This window comes from Lepidochelys kempii, chromosome 8, assembly GCF_965140285.1.
Source record: "Lepidochelys kempii isolate rLepKem1 chromosome 8, rLepKem1.hap1, whole genome shotgun sequence".
NCBI classification, from domain to species: Eukaryota; Metazoa; Chordata; order Testudines; family Cheloniidae; genus Lepidochelys; species Lepidochelys kempii.
Genome location: NC_136387.1, coordinates 41,209,993 through 41,232,184, shown reverse-complemented (window position 1 = coordinate 41,232,184; position 22,192 = coordinate 41,209,993). Strand labels below are relative to the sequence as shown.

The 22,192-nt window shown below is 49.9% G+C and overlaps 1 protein-coding gene across 1 annotated transcript; it reads left to right on the top strand.

The window, feature by feature from the left end:
* Positions 1 to 11,760: 11,760 nt before the first annotated feature.
* On the top strand, positions 11,761 to 15,000 carry RGS4 (regulator of G protein signaling 4). Its single transcript, XM_073358184.1, has 4 exons — positions 11,761 to 11,858; positions 12,774 to 12,835; positions 13,999 to 14,166; positions 14,756 to 15,000. The coding sequence occupies exons 1-4, from the start codon at positions 11,764 to 11,766 to the stop codon at positions 14,998 to 15,000; spliced, it is 570 nt and encodes a 189-aa protein (XP_073214285.1). The 5' UTR covers positions 11,761 to 11,763.
* Positions 15,001 to 22,192: the final 7,192 nt, after the last annotated feature.

The window sequence follows — 22,192 nt, the reverse complement described above, 5'->3', positions numbered from 1 at the left end:
CCTTCGAACCACCCCACTGCTACCTGCCTGTGTCCCCATGCCATTGCCCTTGCCCCCTGACCTGACCCTTGCTGGCCAGACCACAGATGATGCCATGGAAGACTTCCAAGTACAGGGGAAGGCAAACAGAAGGCTCAAGCTCCACTCCTCCCATCTGATGTAGAGGCCCCCCAAAAGACCAGGAAGGGGGCCACCGACATCGAGCCTTCTGCCTTCCCCCCAGGTGACTCCCATCTGCTGGAGCCGGCTGGGGACAACGTGGCAGCAATGGAGGGTAGCACAGCCCCTCCTCCAGAGTCTCTCCTCGAAGGGACCTCCGATGGAGCCCCTCCTCCCCCTTGCCACCTGAACTCCCTGCATGCTCCAAAGCAAGGGTCACTTCAGGGGCCAGGGGAGAAGTCCCCGGGGTGGTAGGTGGTGATTTCCCCTCCATCTCCAAGGAGATGGAGGCCCTGGATCTGACCCCAGTCACCCCGGGGGAGGACGACCCCCTGCCAGCAGGCCTCGATCTGGGAGACCTCACCCCGTCCCCCTCTTCCCCATGGTCCCTCCCCCTAATTGCTGCTTCCGCTGCCACCTCCGAGGAACCCCTGGACTCTTCCACTAGCCCAGCCACAGATGGCACCCCGCTAATGGCCGCTGAGCCTATTGAGGCGACGGCCAGTGCCATGCGGCCGGGACCTGAGTCACCGGGAGCATCCCTCGTTGATGCGGGGCAGCCAACCTCCTTCTGCTGCTTCCCCCACCTATCAATGCCGTGGCCACGACACTTGCCTTGGGGCGCGAGCCTGATATCGTCGAGAGTCCCCTTCCCATTCCACAGACCCCTGAGCCCGGCTGAGAGGTGCCACCCCCTGGTAGCTTGGCTGCCAGGGCCCCGATTCTGACTCTGCCCCTCTCCCCAACCCTGCTCCTGACGCTGATCCCGGCCCCCTCTCCTCCACCTCCCGTGCTGCTATTGCCACCCCTGGGGCCGTCTCCTTCTCCTTCCTGGAGGATGACCCCCGAGGGAGTGGCCTTCATGTTTCCCTGTCCCGACCCCCTAGGGGCTGCTATTTTCCCTCCGTTGCCCCCCACTGAGCCAGGGTCTGAGGCGGGCTGCGTGGCGCTGGCACATTGGGTGCCATGCCAGGGGTCCACCCCCTGCCTCCCCATCTTGGTAGGCCATGGGGCTTCAACAGGGGCCCCGCTGGAGGCTGGCCGGGGGCCAGTGACCCCCCCCCATACACTGCGAGAAGAGCTTCAGGAGTTTCTCGAAGACGTCCATGGGTCCCGCAACAGGGTGCAGCTTGCTCTCCAGTGATGGGGGGATTTCCATTGAATCCTCCAGGCTGTGAGGCCCCTTATGGGGGAGGGTAAAGGGACTGGGAGGCAGGCCGCTTCAGCCTACCAGCAAGTCTGCAGCTTCCATGACTCTTTGCTTGCCTACGGGGTGGGTCACGGTTTGTTGCGTGGCCCAACAGGGGCTGTGAGAGTCCCTGCCAGCGAGGATCCCCCCCGGCCCCAGACGTCCCCATGGTACCCATCATCTTTGCAACACTAAACACCTGGGGCTGTAGGATGGGTCTCTGCAGGTGCCAGGTGTTTTCCTTCCTTCGGGAGGGGGGATACTCTGTGGTTTTCCTGCAGAAGACCCAAACAGCTCTGGCCGCCGAATCATGTTGGCAGCTGGAGGGGGGGGCAGGCTACCCTGTTCTCCCCCAACCTATGGCCCGAGGTGCTGGGGGTCACCGAGGCTGTGCCGGGCCGCCTGCTGAACCTCCAGGTCCACATGGAGGGGCTAGTGGTCAACCTTGTTAATGTTTATGCCCCGACATCGGGCCCTGAGCAGCTGTACTTTTATCAGCAGGTGGCCACCTTCCTCAGCTCCTTGGATCCTCACTAGTGCCTGGTCCTGCGCAGGGACTTTAACACCACCCTTGATAAGCAGGACTGCTCGGGGACTGAGCAGTGCCTGGCCACCACGGACTTCCTTCAGCAGATTGTCGACCTTTGCACCACTCCCAGTTGGCGCACTTATCACACTGTCATCTTTCATGGGCCCACTCCTCCAGCATCCGGCCGGCCCCATTCTCAGATCACCACATAGCGACAGTGATGGCCTCTCTCTGTACAGAGAGGCCGGAGCTGGCCTATTGACACTTTAATAACAGCTTGTTGGAGGATGTGGACTTTGTGGCATCTTTCTGGGAGTTCTGCCTTTCCCTCAGCGCGGCAGTAGTGGGACGTGGGGAAGGTGCGTGCTCGGCTCTTCTGCTGCAACTACACCCGGGGCGCCAGCCAATGGAGGGATGCAGCTATAAAGCAGTTGGAACTGGACATCTTAGAGCTGGAGAGGCATCTGGCTGCCAGCCTCGAGGATTCATCCCTCTGCGGAGCATGCCAGGAGAAGCAGGAGGAGCTCTGGGCCCTCGAGGACCATTAGGCCTGGGGTGCCTTTGTCTGATCCCGCATCCACCTCCTTCGGGAGATGGATCTCGGCTCCTGCTTCTTCTATGCTCTGGAGAATCATACAATCATAGAATATCAGGGTTGGAAGGGACCTCAAGAGGTCATCTACTCTAACCCCCTGCTCAAAGCAGGACCAATCCCAATTAAATCATCCCAGCCAGGGCTTTGTCAAGCCTGACCTTAAAAACTTCTAAGGAAGGAGATTCTACCACCTCCCTAGGTAACGCATTCCAGTGTTTCACCACCCTCCTAGTGAAAAAGTTTTTCCTAATATCCAACCTAAACCTCCCCCACTGCAACTTGAGACCATTAATCCTTGTCCTGTCCTCTTCTACCACTGAGAATAGTCTAGAACCATCCTCTCTGGAACCACCTCTCAGGTAGTTGAAAGCAGCTATCAAATCCCCCCTCATTCTTCTCTTCTGCAGACTAAACAATCCCAGTTCCCTCAGCCTCTCCTCATAAGTCATGTGTTCCAGACCCCTAATCATTTTTGTTGCCCTTCGCTGGACTCTCTCCAATTTATCCACATCCTTCTTGTAGTGTGGGGCCCAAAACTGGACACAGTACTCCAGATGAGGCCTCACCAATGTCGAATAGAGGGGGACGATCACGTCCCTCGATCTGCTCGCTATGCCCCTACTTATACATCCCAAAATGCCATTGGCCTTCTTGGCAACAAGGGCACACTGCTGACTCATATCCAGCTTCTCGTCCACTGTAACCCCTAGGTCCTTTTCCGCAGAACTGCTGCTAGCCACTCGGTCCCTAGTCTGTAGCTGTGCATTGGGTTCTTCCGTCCTAAGTGCAGGACCCTGCACTTATCCTTATTGAACCTCATCAGATTTCTTTTGGCCCAATCCTCCAATTTGTCTAGGTCCTTCTGTATCCTATCCCTCCCCTCCAGCGTATCTACCACTCCTCCCAGTTTAGTATCATCCGCAAATTTGCTGAGAGTGCAATCCACACCATCCTCCAGATCATTTATGAAGATATTGAACAAAACCGGCCCCAGGACCGACCCCTGGGGCACTCCACTTGACACCGGCTGCCAACTAGACATGGAGCCATTGATCATTACCCGCTGAGCACGACAATCCAGCCAACTTTCTACTCACCTTATAGTGCATTCATCCAGCCCATACTTCTTTAACTTGCTGACAAGAATACTGTGGGAGACCATGTCAAAAGCTTTGCTAAAGTCAAGAAACAATACATCCACTGCTTTCCCTTCATCCACTGAACCAGTAATCTCATCATAGAAGGCGATTAGATTAGTCAGGCATGACCTTCCCTTGGTCCAATCCATGCTGACTGTTCCTGATCACTTTCCTCTCATGTAAGTGCTTCAGGATTGATTCTTTGAGGACCTGCTCCATGATTTTTTCCAGGGACGGAGGTGAGGCTGACTGGCCTGTAGTTTCCAGGATCCTCCTTCTTCCCTTTTTTAAAGATTGGCACTACATTAGCCTTTTTCCAGTCATCTGGGACTTCCCCCGTTCGCCACAAGTTTTCAAAGATAATGGCCAATGGCTCTGCAATCACAGCCGCCAATTTCTTTAGCACTCTCGGATGCAACTCGTCTGGCCCCATGGACTTGTGCACATCCAGCTTTTCTAAATAGTCCCTAACCACCTCTTTCTCCACAGAGGGCTGGCCATCTCTTCCCCATTTTGTGATGCCCAGCGCAGCAGTCTGGGAGCTGACCTTGTTAGTGAAGACAGAGGCTAAAAAAGCATTGAGTACATTAGCTTTTTCCACATCCTCTGTCACTAGGTTGCCTCCCTCATTCATTAAGGGGCCCACACTTTCCTTGGCTTTCTTCTTGTTGCCAACATGCCTGAAGAAACCCTTCTTGTTACTCTTGACATCTCTTGCTAGCTGCAGCTCCAGGTGCGATTTGGCCCTCCTGATTTCATTCCTACATGCCCAAGCAATATTTTTATACTCTTCCCTGGTCATATGTCCAACCTTCCACTGCTTGTAAGCTTCTTTTTTATGTTTAAGATCCGCTAGGATTTCACCGTTAAGCCAAGCTGGTCACCTGCCATATTTACTATTCTTTCGACACATTGGGATGGTTTGTCCCTGTAACCTCAACAGGGATTCTTTGAAATACAGCCAGCTCTCCTGGACTCCTTTCCCCTTCATGTTAGTCCCCCAGGGGATCTTACCCATCTGTTCCCTGAGGGAGTCGAAGTCTGCTTTCCTGAAGTCCAGGGTCCGTATCCTGCTGCTTACCTTTCTTCCCTGCGTCAGGATCCTGAACTCAACCAACTCATGGTCACTGCCTCCCAGATTCCCATCCACTTTTGCTTCCCCCACTAATTCTTCCCGGTTTGTGAGCAGCAGGTCAAGAAAAGCTCCCCCCCCATTTGGCTCCTCTAGCACTTGCACCAGGAAATTGTCCCCTATGCTTTCAAAAACTTCCTGGATTGTCTATGCACTGCTGTATTGCTCTCCCAGCAGATATCAGGAAAATTAAAGTCACCCATAAGAACCAGGGCGTGCAATCTAGTAGGTTCTGCGAGCTGCCAGAAGAAAGCCTCATCCACCTCATCCCCCTGGTCCAGTGGTCTATAGCAGAAATTTATTTTTTAAAAAAGTAAAAGAATCATACCTGTAAAATCAAGATGGAAGGTAACTTTATAGGGTAAATAAAAAGATTTAAAACACAGAGGATTCCCCTCTGACTTTGCTTTTCAGTTACAAAGCAGGAATGAAATTACCTCTTAGCTTAGGGAAAATTCACAAGCCAAAACAAAAGATAATCTAATGCATTTCCTGACTTAACTTACAATTTCTGTAACTATATCTATATATCATTTCAGGTATCTTTTCAGAAGATGGTCTCTGATGGTGCAGATCGAGGGACGTGATCGTCCCCCTCTATTCGACATTGGTGAGGCCTCCTCTGGGGTACTGTGTCCAGTTTTGGGCCCCACACTAAAAGAAGGATGTGGATAAATTGGAGAGAGTCCAGCGAAGGGCAACAAAAATGATTAGGGGTCTGGAACACATGACTTACGAGGAGAGACTGAGGGAACTGGGATTGTTTAGTCTGCAGAAGAGAAGAATGAGGGGGGATTTGATAGCTGCTTTCAACTACCTGAGAGGTGGTTCCAGAGAGGATGATTCTAGACTATTCTCAGTGGTAGAAGAGGACAGGACAAGGAGTAATGGTCTCAAGTTGCAGTGGGGGAGGTTTAGGTTGGATATTAGGAAAAACTTTTTCACTAGGAGGGTGGTGAAACACTGGAATGCGTTACCTAGGGAGGTGGTAGAATCTCCTTCCTTAGAAGTTTTTAAGGTCAGGCTTGACAAAGCCCTGGCTGGGATGATTTAATTGGGATTGGTCCTGCTTTGAGCAGGGGGTTGGAGTAGATGACCTCCTGAGGCCCCTTCCAACCTTGATATTCTATGATTCTTGATTGGTCTCTCCCTCTCTATCCAGAGAGGCAACAAACAAAGAGAGATCAAACAAAACTGCTTCCGCCCCTCCCCCCCGATTTTAAAGTATCTTCTTTCCTTATTGGTCTTTTTGGTCAGGTGCCAACCAGGTTATTTGAGCTTCTTAACCCCTTACAGGTAAAGGGATTCTGTACCTCTGGCCAGGAGGAATTTTATGTTACTGCGTACATAAAGGTTGTTACCCTTCCCTTTATGTTTATGACAAAAGCTTGTAATGCCTTTTCCCCTCACCCACTTGTCTAACAAATCCCTCATTTCATTTACATAGGCCACATTACTTAATCCAGATCCCCTCTTAAAACTCCTCAATTTTACCCTATAGGTTTCAGGTGTAATCTGGAACTGTTTCAAAACCAGTTCCTTAAATTTACCATAGTTTGAAGCATCATCAGTTGGCATCTTACTGAATATGTACAGAGCTCTCCCAGTCACTTTTGCAACCAATGTACTCATCTTTTGATCTTCAGGAATTGCATGGAGAGTGCACAGTCTCAAAGCATAGGTGCTGACTTTTGGTTTTGCTGGTGGGTGCCCCATCCCAGCTCCGCCCCCTTCCCCAAGACCCTGCCCTCACTCTGCCCCACTCCACCTCTTCCTGCCCCCCTTCTGCTCCCTTCCTTAGGTCCTCTCCCTGAGCATCTCCTGCCCATGGCTTACTCCTTTCTGCCCCCTCCTGCATTGAAGGTGAGGTGTGTGTGTTTGGGGGGCTCAGCCTCCCCCCAAAACTGGCAATTTTCAGCATATTTATACACTTCTTTCATATTCTGTTATTGAATGTCTATCATTGGCATCTTAACAATGTAAACATTATTAAAATAGTAGTGAAATATATCATTACATTATCATGAATTACAGTATAGTTAAATCATTATACTCCTCTACAAGCTGTCTTCACTAAAATCCCAGTGTAAAGACATTACATTCACTCTGGGCTTCACACCTGCTTAGGGCCTGTTTGGGAGCTGAGGGCCACTGATGGCTGTGGGAAGAAGATGGATGGGAGGGACAAGCAGTGGAGTGTCTTTCCCCTCTCCCTTCCTCTTTCTCCTCTCCCTGTCACTCTCCCTGCCCCTTTCCCTTTCTCTTGTTTCTTCTCTACGTCCTTCCTCCCCTTCCTGATGTTTCCCCCTTCTTGCTTCCCACCCATGTCCCTTTTCCCATCTCTCTCTTCTCCCTACCTCCTGACGGCTCTGTCTAGTAGCTGCTCCCACACACACACTCAAAGTGGCAGAGAAGGTTTCCCCTCCTTGGGTGGGAAGGTTGCCTAGTGGTTAAGGCACAGGCCTCAGGCTCAGGTGTTCTGGGTTTGATTCTCTGCTCTGCCAGACTCCCTGCTTAGTCTTGGGAAAGTCACTTCACCTCTGTGTACCCTAGATCGCACAAGCCAAATGGGGCCAATACTGACCCTGCCTCCTAGGCTAAATCCATTCATGGCTGTGTGATGATGGGGAAAATGGAGATACCAATGTGAGTAGATTTGGGCTTAATTTCTCCACAGCCTGAGAGTGAAAGCCAGGTCCACACAGGGGGGACAGGAGAGAGAGGGGCTCAGGCCAGCTCCGCACAGAGTGGGGTCGGGGCTTCAGCCCTGCAGCTTCTGCCACTAGGGTGGCTGGGGCTCCAGAGCAGGAGACTTCAGCCCCACATCTTTTGCCAGGGTCCAGGGCTTCTTCTCCCCACCCCAGTGCGGCTCCTGCTGGGGTCCGGAGCTTCTCATCCCCCCACTCTCTCCCCCCCCCCGTGCAGGTCCTGCCAGGGTCCAGGGCTTCTCCTCCCCCCTCCCAACATGGCTCCTCTCCCCCTACCCCCGTGGTTCCTGCTGGGATCCAGGGCTTCTCCTCCCCCCCAGCAAGGCTCACGCCAGGATCCTGGGCTTCTCCTTCCCCACCCACCCCAGCGCAGCTCCTGCCGGGGTTCCAGGGCGTCTCCTCCCCTAATCAACCACTGCACCCAGACCTAGCCTAGCTGGGCTCCCTTGGGTCACCTGATGCCTGCTGGGGCCAGAGTCAAGCCTGGCTGGCAGGGAGCAACCATACATGTGTATGACATGATCATCAGCCCAAGAGGTGTGGGACAGCCCTAGGTGAGCAGGGGCTGGCTGTGCTGCTGCTGCTGCTAGCCGCGCACTCCCACCCATGCCTAACACTAAGGCTTTTTTTTTTTTTCCTTCTTCTTTTGGTGAGACTCACTCACCCCCTACTTGAACAGGGAGGCAGGACACAGTTGATCTGAGCCTGCCTGCCAAACAACTGATCGCACTGTATGGTCATACCAGACCTTCTGCCTCCTTTGGACTCTGGCTAGATTCTCCCTCGCCAAGCCCATGAGCTCAGTGACCTTTTCCCGGAAAGTCAGTACATACTCCACCCCTGATTCTCCATTGCTGAAGGCATTCCCTATCATTCATCTCTCATCAGGTCCAGGGGTCCCCTGAATCTCCTCCCATACTGCAAGTCAAAAGGGGAGAACCCTGTCGATTCCTGGGGCACTTCCCTGTACGCGAACAGCAGGTAGGGTAAATACTTGTTCCAGTCCTGTGAGTGCTGGTTCATAAAGGTTTTCAGCATCATCTTTAGAGTCCCATTGAACCTCTTCACCAGCCCGTTGGACCGAGGGTGATATAGGCATATTTATACAGTCCCAGGTATGCTGGACCCCATACTTCTCCTACAAGCAGTGGAGAAGGGTTGGAATGAAACTGGACCCCTGGTTACTACAGAGGATTTTTTCCCTTCTGTCTGGTAGGTCTTGCCCACATGCTCAGGGTCTAACTGATCACCATATTTGGGGGAAGGAATTTTCCCCCAGATCGGATAGGCAGAGACCTGGGGTTTTTTTGCCTTCCTCTGCAGAGTGGAGCATGGGTCACTTGCAGGTTTAAAATAATGTAAACAGTGGATTCTCTGTAACTTGAAGTCTTTAAGCCATGATTTGAGGACTTCAGTAACACAGCCAGAGGGTTAGGGTCTATTTCAGAAACGTGTGAGGTTCTATGGCCTCCGATGTGCAGAAGGTCAAACTAAATGATCATGCCGGTCCCTTCTGACCTTAAAGACTATTAGTCTAAGCAGGCAAGGTCTCTGCTGTGGAGTCAAACCCTGTTGATGAACAAAAAGGACAAACACTGTGTTGAAGTGGAGCTAATGGTAAAAGTAAAAATATAGTGAACCCAAATAATAACAACCTATTTCAGAATTACCCCCGAAGCAATGTTTGTGACAGCACTTCTGCTTACAGCAAGTGCCCCCTCCCCACTTTATCTTCTCCTCAGTCAGTCTGCTTGATCGTCAATCATTTAGTTTTGCTAACATGACTTGTTTGGCTGTTTTATTTCCTTTAGCATGTGGTCAGATGAAAAAAGTGGCTAAAAACAACATTACATTTATTTGACCAGCGACCTTCAACTTACAGTTTGTTTTTGTAACGAGGCAAGACTCACCCCTGCGGCACCTCCTGTCGGTCATCCTGGGAATTAGATCTTTTGACCCAGAGAGCCCTCTGAAGGCTGATGCCCCACTGCCACTGGCCTCTGTGCCCCTTGTCCTCAGGTGATGCCCCCTGGCAGTACACCCACTCTCTAGGTCTCCCCACCCAGGGGAACCCCCACCCACTATCCCCACCTCGCCTCAGTGGCTACTGCCAGTCACCATCTAGCCACCTTTCACTGGGGCCAACTGCAGTCTGTATAAGCCAATCATCAGAGGCAAAGGGAGTCTGGACCAGCTGCCTCTGCCTACCCTGGGCTGCACCCTTGCACCTTTCTGGCCTTTGACAAAGCTGCAGCCTGGGGCTTTTCCAGGCAGGAGCTCCCCAGCTCCCTTACCCTATTCTCCTGCCCTGCTCCCCTCAGGTACTTTGTTCAGCTTCCCAGCACACAGGCCCTTCTCCCTCTAGAGACAAAGAGAGGCTGTCTGCTCCTGGCCCACTGCCCTCTTATAAGGGCCAGCTGGGGCCTGACTGGGGTGTGACCAGAGCTGAGGCTGCTTCTCCATTCAGCTTTCCCCAGCCACAGCCCTCCCCCAAGGCTGCTTTTAACCCCTCCGGGCAGGAGCGAGGTGACCACCCCACTACAGGTTTATAAAGTGCAAGGTCGCTAAGTGCACTCAGCCTTGGATGGACAGGAAACTGGCTTTATTTATTCTGACAGATTTCAGAGTAGCAGTCTGTATCCACAAAAAGAAAAGGAGTACTTGTGGCACCTTAGAGACTAACAAATTTATTTGAGCATAAGCTTTCATGAGCTACAGCTCACTTCATCGGATGCATTCAGTGGAAAATACAGGGGGAGATTTATATACACAGAGAACATGAAATAATGGGCGTTACCATACACACTGTAATGAGAGTGATCAGGTAAGGTGAGCTGTTACCAGCAGGAGAGCAGGGGTGGGGGGGGAACCTTTTGTAATGATAATCAAGGTGGGCCATTTCCAGCAGTTGACAAGAATGTCTGAGGAACAGCAAGGGGGGGGGGGGGAATAAAGATGGGGAAATAGTTTTACTTTGTGTAATGACAGATTCACTCCCAGTCTTTATTCAAGCCTAAGTTAATTGTATCCACTTTGTAAATTAATTCCAATTCAGCAGTCTCTCATCGGAGAACATTTCAATCTCTTTGGTCACTCGATTACAGACTTAAAAGGGGCAATTCTTCAACAAAAAAAACTTCAAAACCAGACTCCTTGATTAACACTACAAAAGGTTCCCCCCTCCCCCCCACACTCTCCTGCTGGTAATAGCTCACCTAACCTGATCACTCTGGTTACAGTGTGTATGGTAACACACATTGTTTCATGTTTTCTGTGTATATAAATCTCTCCACTATATTTTCCACTGCATACATCCAATGAAGTGAGCTGTAGCTCATGAAAGCTTATGCTCAAATAAATTTGTTAGTCTCTAAGGTGCCACAAGTACTCTTTTTCTATTTATTCTACTGCACACATCAACCTCAGTAATAAAAGCCCAAATCTGGAGTGATGTTGAGGTGCTGAAGCCCAGAGATTCTGCAATCAGCTAATTCTTTTGATGGGGCTCCAATCAGGATGGAACTCAGCTTGCTCTGCTATCAATGAATTGGCTCAGCAAAGTGGAAGGGCAGCCTTGCTGTTAGGATGCAGAAGTTCTGAGTTCATTTCCTGGCCTTTCACAGATTCCCTTTGTGACACTTTAGAAGCTCCGTGCCTCCATTTCACAGGGTGTTGTGAGGATCAGCTCATTAGCGTATCCAGAATGCTCATCTGGTAGGATTCTGGGAAGCCAAGTAAGTAAAGTAACAGTGTCAGACCTGCTTTGTCAATAAACAGGTAGATTGGCCTTGAATATGCACAGAGCTGATGAAAGGGCCTTTGTTACATAATTGTAATCCTTTTCTGAGTATAACTACATTTTATATTTCACATGAAATAATAGCAAATAAAACCTCTTCTATTGCAGTGATCTCCTAACAGGCAGCTAATCAAGCAACTCATTATAAGCTCCACTGATCATATTTGTTATACTGTTGAAAGTCTAGTTCACTGAATATAAGATCCCACTTGCTTCAATTCCTATGTTAATGCTATTTGTCCAAAAGAGAAGAAGTGCACACTGAGAAGTGATGCATCAGAGTTGAACATGCAGAGCTGAAATGGGCCCGTAACACTCAGGAGTTCTAAGCTCATAGACTTTAAGATCAGAAGGGGACCATCATGATCAAATAGTCTGACCGCCTGCACATTACAGGCCACAGAACCTTGCCCATAAGCTGTTTGATTTTGCATAAAGACCCTGCCTTTTGGCTCTTAATAATAATAGCCTATATCAATGGTTTCTTGGTTTGTTTCTTCCAGTGCAAAAGATATGAAGCATCATCTGGATTTCTTACTGCAGAAGCCTGATTCATGCGAGCACAGCTCTTCCCACAGCAAGAAGGAGAAAATGGCTCCAGCCCAGAGGTAAGAGAAAAGCCAGCGGCAGGAATGGCAGGACCTGATGCTGAAGGGAGCGTTTGCTCCTTCGTTACAGTAGTTCACTAGCATTCCTGGTGGTGCCACAGCAGGACAGTAGCAGGCAGTACACAGGGCTGGATGGTTATGGTACGTCCCAGAACTGAAGGAGGCAGCACAAAGGGCTAGATGGAGATGGTACATCCTAGGTAGGGTTGACAACCTTCCAGGATTGGCCAGGAGTCTCCAGAAATTAAAGATTAATCTTTAATTAAAGATTATGTCATGTGATTACATCTCCAGGAATACATCCAACCAAAATTGGCAACCCTAGTCCCAGGATGCAGCAGGCAACACACAGGGCTAGGTGGATATGATACATCTCAGGACAGAGGGGGGCAGTACATATGTCCTGATACAGAGCAGGCAGCATGCAGGGCTAGGAGGTTATGGTACATCCCAGGACAAAGGATGCAGCATGCAGGACTCTTGGACCATTGGCCTATTGTGGTGTGTCAATTCTACGTTCTTTGTGCCTTTAGCCAAATTAACAGTACCCCCTACAGTCTCAGGAAATCACCCATTTGGATTCACTGACTTGAACCTAAAGGCCAATCTCTACTCAGTGCTCCTGAGAGAGGCAAACAACCCCAAACTCTACTCAAGTCCATACGGACCATCCCTGGGGAAATTTCCCCAGCCCCTTCTGGTGGTGTGTGCTGTGTTGTGCACGTGAACTAGACTCTCCATAGATCTCTACCTGAACTCAGAAGATCAGTGATAGCCACAGGAGGGGTGTTCATCCCAGTGATGTGGAATGGGTCAGTGCATTTAGGGATAGAAGTCCTGGTGGTGATGTACTAGAGGGCTAAGCAAAAGTCCTAGTCAACTCCACACTCCATCTATCCCTTTGTCCCCTCCTAGAGTTAGCCACAAGAAAGTCCAGAAATGGGCTGACTGTTTGGAGAACCTGTTACATCATAACAGTAAGTAGATGGGGCCACTGTGCTGGAGGGATCTGGGGAGAGAACATATTCTGTACTGTTGACTATTTGGTATGATGAGTGATCCTAGGCTGGTGCCGCATGGTACAACTCCAGGCTAGGGAAGGTCACAGGCACAGAGGGCAGTGGAGCTGGAGTGGAGACAGGTTCCACTGCATGTAGACTTGGCAGAAGGCAGACTCAAGACCTGTTGGTGGCTATGAGAACAGACCATGGCATTCGCGCTGAACTATCCCTTATTGGTAAAGCAGCACATGCTCTAAGGAAGTTGGGAACACATGAAATCTCATCCTCAGGCTGTGTGGGGAACTCAAGGGACCCACAATTTCCCAAACATGGAGGGAGTGGCTCTGCCTTGGTCCCAGACTGTGGTCAGTGTCAGCTCTGCTGCTGACCCCAGCACGTCTCACATTTCTGTCCTATTCACCCTGAAAGAAGGCAAATGTTGGGCCATAGTCGTCCCTGATGCAATTCCATTGAAGTTAGCTGCGTTAAACCAGAGTGAATTTGGCCAATCTTGTTTCCTGGCCTCACAAGCTTGTCCCAGCGCTCAGCTCTGGTTGTTTTCCTGGGGCCAGTTCCACAGAATTCACCCCTGTTGGCCTATTGTGGGCATGCAGCCAGGACACGTGCAGCTCCAGGCCTTCCTGAAGTTTGTTCTCAGGGTAAAGCTTGTCATGGGTGACACGAAGGTCAGGCAGTGATGGACATATCTCCAGCTGCTCAAGTACAAGCCCCTCTCACCCTGCGCTGCAGCCCCTGGGCTCTGTGCCACCAAGCCAGAGAGGTTCCCAGGCCTGGAATCACACACTGTGCATTAATGGCCTGCCTGGGATCGGCTGGGACAGGGTCTATCTGTGTGCTCCTGTTGGCTGCCCCAGGAAAGGTCACTGCTTGGGAGTTGGTGCCTGAGGGGCCATGCTATTTGCCTGCCCCTTGAGGCCTCACTGTGCCAGCCATTTACCAGCTCTGGAAATCCCAAGAGGAAGACCAAGCCAAACACGCAGCCTCTGCAGTGAGGAGCTGCTGTCTGCGGATTTCTGGGCAGCAGCCCATTGGCTACTTGGGATCACCCTAACACAGCTAAGAGAAGCTAGCAGCCAAGGGGACTCACCTGCTTCCTATTGCTTTCACCCCATCTGCAGGTGGGCTGGCTGCTTTCCGGGCTTTCCTCAAGTCTGAGTACAGTGAGGAGAATATTGAGTTCTGGGTGAGCTGCGAGGAGTACAAGAAAACCAAATTGCCAGCCAAGCTTAGCCCCAAGGCCAGGATGATTTACGATGAGTTCATTTCTTTGCAGGCTACTAGAGAAGTAGATGGAGCACCCTCTACAGAACCCTCAGCCTCAGGGCTAAGCAGAGTGGGCAGCTGGCCCTACAACAGCACTTCTCCTGAGAATTTGGCCCTGGCTCTTCAGAGAGGTGGGGGAGGGGCTTTGCTGTGTGGACAAAATGCAAGTCAAAAGTGCAGCTGAACTATGGCACTTTCACTGCTTTAAATGAGCTCTTCTCAGATGGGCTCAGTCCCCACCTTATGCACTCCAAATGTCAAAACAAGGAGAAGAGGACCAGACAAACAGAGGTTCCCCATGTGCATTCCATGCACCTGAAAGAATCTATCCCAGGGACATGCCACCCTGCCCCTCTGTCCCAAAGAAGGGAAATACCCTTCCCGACCCCAGACTTGGGGATCCACTCATGCAAATAATCCCATTTGTAGCCAGAGATCCCACTGCGGTCCAAGCAGCCCCCCTTTACTTCCACTGAGTTCTGACTGGGTGGATTCTGCAGTGAGAGCCAACCCTTTCTAGGTGCATTTAACAGACTACCTGGGAAAATATCTGGAGCAAACCCTGGCTCTCCATTCCTTGCCTGGCTGCATCCAGACCAGCCTGTGCTAATCTCTCCCTCCCTTCCTGCATATGGGAAGTGACCAGCCACAACGTTCTCAAGCCCACCCTGTTGTGCTTCAATGAGGCTCAGAGAAAAATCTTCATCCTCATGGAGAAGGATTCTTACTGCCACTTCCTCAAATCTCACTTCTACCTCGACTTGGTCAGCCCAACTACTTGTGCGACTGAGAGCCACAAAAGAGCTACGTCTCCCGCCTTAGCCTGCTCCTCCTCTCTGGTCCCTCAGTGTGCTTAGCTCTGAGTGGGGAGCTGGCAGGTCTTCTGGGACTCTGGGGATGCATGCCAGCAAAGCACTCCTTGGCATGAAACATTGTTGCCAAGAGCTGTCTGCGGTCCTCACCTGTACCCACTGTCTAATTCAGCACCGGTAATTCCAGCCACCACTAGTTTGAGCATCAAAACACATCATCTACTCAGCCACCATCAGCGCATGAGCCCCTGGAGACAGGTTTCCTGACACTCAAAGTCAATGGCAACGTTAAGGGTTAAAGCATCAAGTGTGCATTGTGTTCTTTCCATGTGGCTCCCAAAGCACTAATGTGCAGGCCCTGCTCAGCAGTGCTTTATTACCAAGGCCTTAGGCCTATGTGGGTGTGACCTGTATACCCAGGAATGGGGGCTGAGGGGACAAACACTCCCTGGACTAGAGTACATGTCCTTGTGTGAGTGTGTATCTGCTCTCTCCTGCAGTTGCCAACTCCCTACATGTTTAGATGCTTGAGGCTCATGGCTGGGGGTCCCTGTGTCACCTCTAGGGTAAGCACAGGGAGAGACAAGAAACACTGTATCTCCCTGACTTACCCAGGCAGGCAGGAGCCAGCCCAGGGGAAGGTCTGTTAGACACAGGAAAACCATGGCACAATGCCCATGCTGTGCCATTGTGTGGGCTGTAGGACCATGTAGGTTATGGTTTGCTTGTACCCTGGCAGTGCTCCTTTCTGAGGCAGTGTGTGTGGAAAGATGTATCATTGCTGAACCTTGGTTTATGATCTCACATTATTTGCAGAGTCTCCAGATTATCCAGGTTTCTCCAGTGCCTGTTTAACAAAAACACCTTCTGGGTGACGTGTTGTGTCCCATCTAGTGGCACAGAGACCACTTAGAGAGAGAGTTAAATGAGTCTGTGGTAGAGGCTCATGCACTAAGCCCCAGTTCAATCCCGCCGACGACCAGGGTCCGCTCACACCTGCTTACAGCCGGGCATGGGGAGATGTTACACCATTAGCAAGTCAATTCAGGAACAGTTCCAAGTTTATTTTATATGGCAACTGCCAGGTTACACATTTTCAGTCTAACCAGCCCACCCGCTGCCATGCCTCTGAGAGGATTGTGATGGTCAGCTCTTCCTCTGCTGCTGCAGGTTTACTTCAGGCCCCTGAGACAGCCTGCACCCTGGAGCCACCCAGCCTGTTTCCCTTCCCATCTTCCCTGTAGAATGATGCTGCAGCCACGGCATGGAACAAACCACACAAAACCTTTAGCAATACTTTTGGGAAATCCTCCCCTCCCAGCCCTGCAAATCCACACACTGGGTGTAACACCCAGAGAGAGCCCCTTGAATGGGGTCTGTGCTGTCCTGGGTTGCCCAGCCCCCTACCAGAGCTCTTTTGGCTGTGCTTGGCTCTCACCACTGCCTGAGCTCCGTAGACTGGGTTTGGTGCTAACCCCTGCCTGAGCTCTGCTTAAAGGCAGGGTGAATAGACTGCAAAGTTTATCAGTGATGATTTTATGTTTTCCTCCATGTCACTAATAAAAATGTAAAATAATGTAAGTATAAGAACTGATCTTTGCAGGACCCCACTAAAAACAAACTCTGGTTGAAGATGGTTCCCTGTTTACAATTACATTTTTAGACCTAACAGTTAGCCAGTTTTTAAATCCATCTAATTAAATCTATGAGAAAGATATACAAAGTAAGACTGCATATATTTGCTTGCTTATAATTTTGAAGAAGGCAATATAAATGAAAATAAAAAAGTATGTGGGTGTTTGAGGGTGACTGGTGTGATGTTATAAGGACAATGATATTGAGCAAATATTCTGCATGAATTTTATTTACTGGTTAAAGTTGTCTTAAGGCTCCAAAACTGATATAGAAAAGTAAATGCAAAGTAATGCACATTGAAAAATATAGTCCCAACTATACATACAAAATGATGGGGTCTAAATTAGCTGTTTTCACAAGGACTCCATGATCTTTCTCAAGTGGTTAGTTCTCTGAAAACAGCTGCTCAATGTGTAGCAGCAGTCAAAAAAGCTAACAGAATGTTAGGAAACATTAGGAAAGGGATAAATAAGACAGAAAATGTCATAATGCCATATAAATCCATGTTAACTGTGTGCAGATCTGGTCAGACTATCTCAAAAATATATTGGAATTGAAAAAGATACAGAGAAGTGCAACAAAAATGCTTAGGGATATGGAACAGCTTCCATACGAGGAGAGACTAAAAAGACTGGGATTTTTCAGCTTGGAAAGAGACAACTGGGGGGGATATGGCAAAGGTCTAAAAAATCCTGATTGATGAAGAGAAGGTGAATAAGGAAGTGTTATTTATGCCTTCACATAACACAAGAACCAAGGATCACCCAATGAAATGAATACCCAGCAGGTTTAAAACAAACCTAGTGAAGTACTTTTTCCACATAATGCACAATCAACCTGTGGAACACATTATCAGGTGGATGTTGTAAAGGCCAAAATTATAACAGGGTTCTAAAAAGAATTAGATAATTTCATGGAGGATAGGTCCATCAATGGCTATTATCCAAGATGGTCAGGTTTGCAACCCCATACTCTGGATGTCCCTAGATAGACTCTGACTGCCAGAATCTGGGAGTGGATGACAGGGAATGGATCACTTGATGATTGCCTGTTCTGTTTATTCCCACTGAAGCACCTGGCATTAGCCACTGTTGGAAGATGGGATACTGATCTAGCTGGACCATTGGTCTGACCTAGTATGACCATTCTTATGATACCTCAAGGCTTGGACGGTGAATATCTTGCTGTATTATCTCTTGATTGTTCTAAACTTACATATAAACTTAAAATATGGTTTTAATTGGTGTTTGCATACAAATTTTTCTCTCTTTATATAGGAATTAGATACAGTGCTCCTGTCAGCTAATTTCTAAGTTATCTCCAAAAAACCCTAAAGTTTCCATGTGTGTAAGTAGTCCCTAGTATCATGGTTGAAGCTGCCCCACCCTCCCAATCTGATATGGGGCCCTGTGATTGGGCCTTCAGTGGCCAGGCAGCCTAGTGGCTAGATTGTTGATTAGGAGGCTGTAGGGGGACCAGACCCCTCCTTCTCCCTCAGGTCCTGGCACAGGGTCCTGTGTCACTCAAACCCCTAAACAGGGGAGATGGATCTTTTTCCCAGCTGTGAGGAGACAGGGGGGTTCAGGACCTCTTTTCCTGGGCTGCTCTCTATGAAAGTCCTTTTAGTTTGGGGTGAGGCCCCATTGGGCCAGTTACCCCACAGTTGTGGCATACCCACAGGCTCCCACTGAGAGGGGAAGACTTACTTGCCTTCAGTGGCTGCATTGGCTGGTAGGGTTGTCAGTCTATGCCTGCAAACAGAGAACTCCTGCCTCTTCACCAGTCAGCCCCTAACTGAGCCAGGCTCCCTTCTTTTCTCCCCACTCCAGGCCTGGCATTGGCTGCAGGTATAACAGGGTGGGGCTAGCTGAACCCACAGGTTTTCTTTAACCCCTGCTGTGCCAGGCAGCAGTTTCTCTGCTCCTTCACAGACCCCTGCAGTTACTGAGGGGGAAATGCAGCTCTGTTTTTTCCCTGACTGGATGGCAGGGATATCTGAAATGGGACAAAGAAGGAATGGGAAATAGTGTATTTTTCTGGAGGGTTTTCAGCCAAAAAGTCTTTCATTCTAAATTGTGTGAACCAGCTGTGATTTCTGTGATGACCCATCAGGAGACTGTGAAGCATAAATACCCAGCATCTCAAACTGGACTTGGGGCAGGGAGATGCAAATGCATCCTGGAGCAGGTGTTCAAGAATTCAGAATAATTGGCCACATTCTGGTTTCCACAGGCCTCATGATATTTCTGACCCAAAGTGTTCAAGTTTGTCAGATAGACCCAAGCCATCACTAGCCTGGCTGCAAGATGAAGGCAGTTTATTTACCCTCCAGGCAGAGGATTATTGCTTTGTCTGGTGATTTTCCAGCATCCCATGGGCCAGTCCATCTCTGGGCTCCACAGTCCTACGCCATGATCTGCCAGAGACCCCTCTACTTTTCTGCTGGTCCTTGCCAACATAGGCCAGTGTGTGGAACCCAGGCCACCCCCACCCCACGGCATGCTGGCAGCATGAAGTGGTTGATGCTGATCTGGGTGATGTTCCAAAACAGGTGCATTCCCATTTGTTAGTGTGAGCTCAGGTATCTGTGCTTCACTGCGCTGCTCTCACTGCAGCTCCTAGCACATTTATCCCATGTCCCATTCATGTGATCAGCAGGATGCAGGAGCTGGTGCCTGGGCTGACCTTTCAGTGTTTCCCTTGCAAGCTGAAAGTCCTTTACTCTAGTGTTTTATGTAATTTATAGCATGCCACTGCAGCTCATGGGGTTGCAAAGACAAACAGCATCAGATGAACATCCCTGAGTGCAAGTACCCACTTCACCCAGCTCCAGTTCCTGGGTTCCCTACTGGGATGAACAGTGAAAAGGGGTTAGAAACTGGCTGTAGATGACCAGTACCAACTCCCCCTGAACTGCAGAACTCCCTGCAGAGCTGATGACTGGGTCCTGGTTCCAGCTCATTGTTCCAAGCTACCCCTCACTTGGGGCACTCTGATCTGCCAGGTAGTGTTTGGTGTTTATGACAGCAGCTGGGTCTGGTCAAGATGCCCGACAGGTGTCTCACAGTGAAGCTGCCAGCCTTTCCTGAAGGAGTGACTTGGGTGCTTATATCTTCTCTTCAAGAACATGCCGCCTCTGTCTGCACAGCCCCATCCTGACCAGATCTCCCTCCCCCGTTCCATAAGTGGTCTTGCAGTGGAATCAGAGACCTGTTCCGTGTGCCTGAGCCACCAGCTTCCCTTCCTGTGCTCTGGTGGGCTGGGGGCTGTGACAGAATATAACCCTGTGTTCACACCCTATGCCCTTTGTAATAATGCTTATACAAGATATGCCCTTGTGAGGTATTATTTAAAAATGCAAATTGCAGCATTATATGTGAAATTATAAACATAAGATGAAATCATGACTAAAAGTATGTTTCCAGAGAAGTCTGGGGAGTGGCCAAACCAGTTCTTCAGAGACAAAGGGGAAGCTGATGCCTGAGCCATGTGTAAACAAGTCTGATGGACAGTTACCTAACAAGTGGCTATTCTTTGTCGGGAAAGGGGGCAGGCAAAAATTTACATCTTAGTGAAGAAACAGCATGGAGTTTCCTTCCACACAGACTGCCTGTCACCTTGCTCTGGCTGGAAATGCTTCTCAAAGTGGATACAGGACTATAGAAAGAAGGGGCAGATATCCCAACGCACCTCCCCTCCCTGCCCATCACATTCACAACTATAGAGGCAAAGGAAGCAGCCGTTGGACTCTGGGGGAGGGGAACTGACCTAAAGAGTAAAACTGCTGAAAGCATGCGGTGAAAGAACTTTTGTTTTGAATCTAATATAGGTTGTTAGGCACCAGTAAGCATTTTACCTCTATTTTTCTTGTAACGATTTCTGACTTTTATACCTCATAATTTGTACTCACTTAAAATCTCTCTCTTTGTAGTTAATAAACTGGTTTTACTGTTTTATCTAATCCAGAGTGTTCAAATTGAAGGGTCTGGGTAACTCCATTTGGGGTAACAAGTTATGTGTATATTATTCCCTTAAAGGAATAATGGACTCAGTATATATGTACTGTGCAGGAGAGGGCTGGGCAGTACAAGACATATATTTCTGGGGAAAGATCCAGGACTGGGGCTGTGTTGGGGTCACCCTGCAGCATAACCAAGGCTGGTAGGAGCCAAGGTGTGGCTGGCTGGCAGCAGCACACACAGACATGGCTGGGAGTGACTTACATGCTGAAGGCTGTTTGTGAGCAATCCAGGATGGAGCCTACTGCAGCAAGACATTGTAAAGGGCAGCCCACGTTACAGGGCAGGGGTGACACAGCTACTCATTGGTCTGGATTGTACCCTGGTATGTCACAGGGGCTCCACAGTGTTGTTGCCTCCCAGACTCTCCCTCTGACCACCCATTCTCTTAGCATTTGTGCTAGGGAGCATGACATGCCAGGGATATCCATCCAGCCAGACATGTCCCTGACCCAGGACCTCTGGGCAATGACAGCACAGTGAGTGCTGCTCACTGATCATAGCATTGACCAGGCAGAGCTCTGTGACCTCCTGAGACATGGGCATTAACATGCTGTCTTGAAGTGCCATGCTAGGCGGACCCTGCTCCTAGTTTGGCAATCCCTAACCAGGGATCTCACCTGGGAGCCGCTCTCCTCCAGACACTTAAAGATCAGCTCCCCACCAGGACAAGTGGGCAAGATTCAAGCACACCAGCACCCAGCTTTGCCCAGGGCAGGCCAAAGAGCTGGCACAGCACCTTTGGATGCAGGGTCTACTCGGTGTGCCATGGGCATCCTTACATAGATGCTTTGTGTCCATATATTATTGCCCTGGCTCTGCCCCTAGCTGTCAGCATGCCTTGGGAGGTCTCCTGGAGCTGAAATACCACTTGCTTTCTCGGGCCTTAAGGAACAGCCTCCTCATGCCCTGCAACAGGGCTCTTTCCTGGCAGCAGTGGATCCTCTGTAGGCTAGAGCACTTAGCAGCAGGGACAATGTCCCTCTTTTATCTGGACTGCCCCTTCTGTGTCAGGGCATTACTGCTTGGAGCTTCCATGTCTTGTCTTGGCTCCTGAATGGCTGTTGTGCTATCAGGGTCCCAGGGCGCTGGAGAGAATCTGTCTCAGCTGCATTCTGTGTCATGCTGCCCTCCGCTGAAACATTCCATATTCACAGCAGACTAGAGACTGATCCCCATGATATACTGCAACTAGCAGAGCTGCCATGCATGCCTCACCTTCACTCCTCAGCTGGGTCCTTTGGTTTCAGCTCCCCCCACCCCCAGCTGGCATTCATTCAAGAGCCAGGTGTCAGCAAATTCTGAATTGCTGTGAAAAGGGACTTTGGGGATTTTTGCCTCATTACTTGCTAAAAACCCTGTGAAAGTGCCAATTCTATCCTTTCACCTGAATAACCCCCTCACTCCATGTGCGGTGATTTGTGTCAAAGGGCTGGGCACCAGAGCTGGGCTAATAATGAGTTTTCTGGCTCCTCAGGAAAAACAAAAAAACAATTTTTAATTTTCACTTTGACCTGATTTGGGGCAGAAGAGAGGAGTGGCACTTCTCTGCCAGAGGAGTGATGCAGGGGGGCTGTCATACT